Source organism: Eutrigla gurnardus (genome assembly GCF_963514095.1).
Source record: "Eutrigla gurnardus genome assembly, chromosome: 6".
Lineage (NCBI taxonomy): Eukaryota > Metazoa > Chordata > Actinopteri > Perciformes > Triglidae > Eutrigla > Eutrigla gurnardus.
The window spans coordinates 27,167,057-27,174,245 of NC_139920.1; the positions used below are offsets into that span (position 1 = coordinate 27,167,057).

The 7,189-nt window shown below is 43.7% G+C and overlaps 1 protein-coding gene across 1 annotated transcript in view; it reads left to right on the forward strand.

Annotated features, from left to right (window-relative positions):
• faf1 (Fas (TNFRSF6) associated factor 1) overlaps window positions 1-6,326 on the forward strand; it is a 54,156-nt gene extending 47,830 nt beyond the window's left edge. Inside the window, exon 19 of the mRNA XM_084011986.1 lies at window positions 5,229-6,326. Within this exon, the coding sequence (XP_083868112.1) occupies window positions 5,229-5,312 (84 nt within the window). The 3' untranslated portion in view covers window positions 5,313-6,326. The remainder of the gene's footprint in view (window positions 1-5,228) is intronic.
• Window positions 6,327-7,189: the final 863 nt, after the last annotated feature.

A 7,189-nucleotide genomic window follows, 5' to 3' on the forward strand; every position in this document is an offset into this window, starting at 1 on the left:
ATCCTGCAGCTCTGTGTTGTAATTAAATGAGAGGGAGCATAGAAAGCCTCCATCCCATCCAGACGCTCTCACTGTTGCTCTGCCAGGATCAGAGGATAGAGGATAGACCACTATTGCATTTGTAATACTGCACAACTGTTGAAACCTTCTTTCCCTTTTCAAGTTTTCAGCAGCTTTGTGCAGTGTCACTCTTTCTTTTGCTATCTCCCTCCTCGTCAGCCCGCTTTATTCAGCTTCCATACATTCAGCTGGAACGCAAAAAGCTGGATCTGCTCACGTCGTGTTGAATATTTTTACGTAGAACTAAAGCATTGAGTGGGATAAATATAAGGTAACACATTTTATTCTCATTTGTAAAACAACTTAATTTAAAAATATCAGCCAGATCTCACATTTTGATTCATAATTTATTTATTTTTTCCGCTGATAAGTGTCTATTAGTCTCCAAATTTTGGACTCAGTCTCTTCCCCAACATTTGGTATCAGTGGCTTATCTCTTCAGCACTACAGCAGGCCTTACACTGGCATCATTTGTACTAGGCTTAGCCGTGCTCAGGGAGCTAACCCTTCCTCCGTTTTTTGACTGTCAGCGAGTTTGAGGAAGGAGGGGGAGACTTTTAGTGTTTCAGTTTTCAGCTTTCCATTCAAGAATTTCCTTCGTTTTCTTTGATACTTGTTGAGCGCAAACCGCTGTTGAAAGGGCCCGAGGTCTTCTCCCTCTTCATCTCGCGGTGAACGTGTTTAGACTGCCGGTATAATAATCGACCGTCCGCTCTTCCTGCCCGGCTGCTCATAGACACCAAAACACTGTCAAACCAGCGTATTAGTTTCCTCACTGTGATACTGTACTCTATTTCACCTTTTCTTAATCCTTCTTCCAGCTCCGTCAGCTCTGTCGCCCCAATGATTCTTAGACAAAACCTGAGATGCGGAACAAATAAACAGTGGCACGGAAGAAGCGAAGCGCCGCGCTGAAATAGATTTTACATCTGTTATACTGGCGTGTTTTGTTATTCTTGTCCTGCCATCATCGGATTCGCAGGAAGAACTACGACAGTTTATTTTAAAAAAGTAGTTTCACTCAGAGTCTCTTCCGCGGGAACTGTTCTCAGAATGTTCCCTCCGCATAACACGAAAACCCACAGCTTCCATTCTCGGAGACGGAGCCGAGAAATGGATGTGGAATGAGGCTCGATCTTAGGCTGTGCACACACGCTGGTATCTCCCTGATCTCGGCTCCGAAACGCACCTCGCTTGTTGTGACTTCAGTTGAAACGTTTGAGCTTTGCTGTGCAGAACGATGCGTGATCGTACGGGAGGATTTCGTGACATCAAACTTGACACATCCACGTATACTGAGAAGAGGTTTTTAGTCCAGGAGGAGACCATTTTTTGCATATTTTTCCACAATAACGGTGAAGATTTAACACCTTTTAATACGAGGATAGAACTTTTATTTTGTGGGAAAAAGCAGAGTTTATTATTCAAAGCAGAGTATGTTTTACATAACAAATCCAGAGGGAATCTTTAATGTTAAAAGCTGAGTTTTTCCCTCAGGATCTCAGCCCCCTCCTCACGGTCAAACCTCTCCTCTTCCTCCCTGCTTTCCCTCCCTCTGTCTCCCTTTTCCCTCCTCTTTCCTCCCATCCCTGCCTCTCTGCCTCCCTGCTCAATTATACTTTTGTTTTGCTCTCCGCCTTTGTATCCTCCATATGCCTTCTCACTCCCCCACCATATCCCTTCCTTTTTTTTACCATACTCAAAAAAAACCTTTTCAATATATATTTTAAGTAAAAACGATGTATTCTTATGTCTTTATTTCCTCTCCTATTTCCTCGCTCTCCCCTTTTCTGTCTCCCGTTCCCAGTTTTTCTGTTTTACCCCTCAGTCATGCCCCCCGTCTGGTCGCGGCGGTGCATTTCTCCCTTTGAAGTGCCGCATTCTAGTCAGTTCTTTTCTATTCACGCCCCGGCGCTACGTGCTGTCAACGCTCCTGGCAGCAGATAATGATCTCCCACTGCTTTTGTAATTGGCCAAATAAACACTTGACAACACTAGTTTAAAACAGACAAGTTATTTGGTTTTAATTAACATAGTAGGGCCTGTAATGGCTTCATTAAAAATGCGTTATTTCAGCTGCACGTTTGATTATGTTGGATATGGACATCTTGAGGGCCTGTGTTTATTTTCCCTTTCTTGTCTTTCATGGCTGCCGAGTGTCGCCTCCTCTGTTATCAATGTGTTTTATTCATTTCAATCAAGCAACGTACATCCCGATATTTGTTTTAAACTTCACGTCAAGTGTTAATTGTGTGGTTTTGACCACCGTTGAAAAATCTGCTGCTCGATGACGCCAAATACACGGGGTTGATATTCGCTGATTATTTTGTCATTCAATTTTCTTTCACAGGAAAGTAAAGACAAAATATCAAAGATTGCCGAGAAGCACCATCTGTCTTTTTAATTAGTTCCAGTTTTTAATGCTGAGCGTCTAGATATTGTACCATCTCTTTAGATTTTTGCTTTTGTTCAATTAAATTATTCTGTTCATTTGTGTAATTTTAATTAACAACGGGGAAAATCTTTTTTTTTCTCTCTGTCTTTATAAATGAATGTCATGTTTTAAAATAGTCAGGCCCTAATTTAGCTGATTGATTTGATCTAAATTGGCTGATGATTTATATTCGCTCTTGGCAAAGCAGAGAGCTAAATTGTATCTGTTTTATGTATGTATGCATGTATGTATGCATGCATGTATGCATGGCTGTGTAGGCACAGGAGGAGAGAAAATGGCTTAGGCATAGCAGAGGAAAAACAACAGCTTTGTTTGTTGACAGATGCCTCCATGCTTATGGTCTGTTAATTGGATGACAATGTAAACAATCACCGATGGCGCCCGTCTCCTGTGTCAGTGTGGCATCTTGTTTCCCTACTTTCTTTTTCAGAGTCAGATGCTGCTCTCCCCCCGCCGTCTCCCCGGTGCACGACGGGCACAAACTCTCATCCCGAATTCACTAAGAGCTCACACACACACACACACACGCTTACAAGTCGAACACACACACCTGCTCCCCCCGCCCCCAAAGCCTCATTTACTCCTACCTGATGCTGTGGTGTCACAACAGCCTGTCGGGTTCATTAGCATGGCAGCCATTTGCGGCGCTCGGCTCCTGAGGTGGGGAAAAGAAACGCCGCAGCCCTGTTGGACGTTTTCCCCACCGCCGGGATGGAATATGTTTCCAGCAAACACACACACACACACACACGCTCCTAAAGACACCATTTCACCCACCTCTCCTCGCGGCGTCTCGCTCCCCGCTGTGCCGTGAGACGGCTGACGAGGTGAGGGGCACGAGGTTGATGTGGCAACCCCTCCTCGCCCACAGCGGGATCCCAGGGACCCCGCTGAAAAGTCAAGAGTCTAAATGACACGTTGAAATGAGGACGGGGAGATGAAAGACACGGAGTCAAAGTGCACGTGGTGTGACATTTCCCAACACCCATGGGAGATGGGATAGGTTGTCTGATGCTGATACGTCCTCCTCACCTTCCCCCTAATTTACTTGCCTCCCCCCCCCCCTCCTCTCCTCTTTCTCACCCTTTCTCAAACACCATCTTGGTTCACTTATTTTTCACAAGTTTAAATTGTAGATTTTTTTATTTATTTTTTTTGCTGTTTGCTCATAAATTATTTTCAGAAGAAAACATAATCTCAGGTGTGATTGGTAGAAGGATAAATCGAGGAATATTTCAATTAAATGTAATATAATCAATATTTTGAATTATACTCAAGGCTGTTTAATTAAGTACCTTGTGTTAGCTCTCTTGTGTATTTTTATTGTCTAGTTAATGTGAGTGTAAATCTAATGTTCTCTATAATATCGTAAATCTTGCAAATGTTCTGTTTTGTTCTTCTATTACAATTGTTTGATGGTTTAATCTTTAGCAGTTTAGAAAAAAAACAAAGTATTTTTTTCTTGGATTTGTGTATCGAGCTGGATTTAGCCTTTTAAAATACTGGACACTTCATAAAGACGGCAGGAGGTGAAGTTGTGGTTCAGTTCACGGTCAGAGTTCACGTTTCTGTCCCTACAATAGTCCGCTTGCTGTGAGGTCGACCTTTACCATGCTAGGCTTGTCCCCCCCCCCCGACCTTCTCCAGCAGGTACAGGGAGCTGGTTAATTATCCCACTGTGAGGTTAGAATAGGAGGCCTAATCAGAGGGGCTGACGCAGCAGTCATCAGATAAGCCCTGGACACATCTCGGTGTCACACCAACTCGCCCGTTCAGCCCAGGTGTTAGATTGGCCCGACGTAACCCAACCCCTCCGGTGATTAGCTCACATAAGCTAAGGGAAAAACAGAGGTCAGACCCCCTTCATGTAAGCTAACTCGATCAGCTCCGTTGTGGGTGGTACTGCGTGATTCCTCCCGTTTCATAAACAATGGCTGCCACGCAGAGGCTTCAATGCAGATAAATGTTTCTCTCCTCTACGTTCCCGTTTGACCTTTTGTCACAGATGAAATTAGGCATCATAAGCCATCAAAAACACACAGTTCTCCTCTCAATCCTCACACACACACACACACACACCAACAAGCTTTTACAACACACACCCTCTGCTGTCCTGTAACCTTCATCAGTTTGTTCTGGATCGGAGCCCTTTTAAGAAAACAAACCTGATGGCCCTCGTCGGGAAACTAAGCTCTCGCTGCTCAGATTACTGTCTTGACTTTTTTAAAACATGATGTTAGAATAATACACACTCTCTTACAAACACACACACACATTCAATGAACTCAGCAGTAAAGCTACACTGTTCTCCGCTCTGGATCGCAGGGCATATATGGTGAGACTATCGGCAGGGGATTTAAAGAGGTTCGTATTTTAGGGTTAAACTGGAGATTTTAAAACGTAATTGCTTGTGTTTCATAGCCGACTCCAAAGGTTTGTCTAACAGTGTTTTGGTGAAAATCTCTTCGTGGAAAATAGCAGCTCCGTGCAGAAGAAACATGTAATGCATTAAGCAGCGAGGACACAGTTGATGGATGGATTAGAACATTGGCAGAAACATTTAGTGGTAGATTTATTTTTTAGATATGAATGTGCTGGTTCCGTTTGTACATTTCATATTTTTAGGTTATGGGCAACTGATTTGAAGATGACATTTTGGGGATCTTTTTCCACTTTTTTCTGACATTCACTGCCCCGTCTTGTCTCACCTCAGATCACCCAGTTGGAACCAGGATCGACTCTGCTGGAGGCCAAGTTGTTTCCGCAGGAGACGCTCTTCCTGGAGGCTAAAGAATAGGAAAAAAGGGCCCTCTGATAGCTGAGAGGACCAACTGACTGATGAACTGGCTGGACACACAATAGTCACCGAGCATGGGCCCCACCAGTCCAGGCCTACAGTACACACACACACACACACACACACACAACACATAAAACCAATCGTCTCAGACACACTGGCATGCACGTCCAGTGACACACAAGTGCAAGTAAGCTTCTCTGCCCTCGGCCTGGTCGTGGCACGGGAGTCCTAGTGTACACGTGTTGCACAGAGGAGCAAAGACAGTATCACAAGCACACAGCCAAACATTCACCTCCCCAAACTCTCTCTCTCTCTCTCTCTCTATCTCTCTCCCCCTCTCTCTCTCTCAAATCCTCTCACACTTCACGACTCCACCTTCCCCAACAAACACAACACAGTCCGATGACAGCATTGAGAGACTGAGAAGATGAATCTTTGCCACAGGAAAAAAAAAAAAAAGAAAAAAGAGAGGAAAAAAAAAGAAGAAGAAAAACATGGACTTGTTCCCCTTGTTTCCACATTCAACACACCAAGGCTGCTTTTTTAGAACATGTTTTTTTTTTTTTTTTTGTGTTTGAATTCAGAAAAATGCTAAAAAATCGAAATGAAATAAACAGCAAGAAGAGACGTTGCCTGACATAAGTCTGGGCTGTTTTCATCTCCCCCTGTATCTCCTCCCGTAACCTTCCCAAAACTCCTTAACCTCCCCCCTCCTCCCCCACCCTCCCCTGCTCCATCCTCCACCCCTCCGTCCGCCGTCCGCCGCGGGGATGATGAACAGGACGTGATGGGACTCCTGCAGCATCTGCAGCGCCCCCTCTGTCTCTGCCCCCCCCCCCCCCCCCCCCCCAACCCCTCCCCCGGTTTTAACACTGCTCCACAAGCCAACGGATTGCTCAGTTTTCAGTTTTTTTTTCTTTCCTTTTCTTTATTCTCTTTATCCTTTTTAAGTTTGATGCTGTAGTTTTAGTTTGATATACATTATATAAAATATATGAATATGAACATCAATTCGTCTCGCCCTGGAAATCTGTTACAACACACACACACATATAAATATATATAAATCTTAATTTGAGGCGGTCCAGAGTAGATAGATCATTGGATTTTATATCAGATTTTGAAATCAGTATCATTTTCCGTATCACGACATTCCTCTAGGAGATATTATGGGATTAATGCAGCTTTATAGACTTAGCGTATATTTAAATACATTTAAAAAAATAGGGTTTATGTCGACAGTTGGTTGCTTTAAACAAAAGCCTTAATCAAACAAAGTAAATCAGAAGGCAGCCACCGATTCTCAACTTCTCATTAACGTCTGATCTGTCCACTAACGTCTCGGTTACCACACATCCCAAAGTTTATATATGCATCTTCACATCTCCGTTACCAACGACAGACTTTATTTTCCTATGTTTTAATATTCTCACTTACTACGCCACCTGGTAATATCAGCCACACCGCAGCTAATTTCCTGCTTTTAGCGAGGCGAGATCATGCGGGCTTAGCCCTCCATCTGTGGCGGGGCGCCTCTGTCAGCAAGAGGCAAAGTATGAGAACCCCAGCAGGGCCATCGTCACAAACAATCTGCTTCAGGGGGGAAAAAACACGACAGGAATATGAAATTAATGCAGATCAAGAGCTGCTTTGGGGGAGGAATTAAGTTTAAGTGGAATTAAGTAGTGCTGTGATGCTGGAGTGACCAGAAACACAAATTACAGAGTTGATCATTTTATTTTGCAATGTTCTAGAAGTAATTAATCAATACGACTTTCCTAAATCATTGTGCAAGTATACTATAAAGTCAGACTTCAGTGGTTGTGGACTCTTTAGGGGGGACCATGTTAGACCCTGTTTGGACCCGGAGCTAG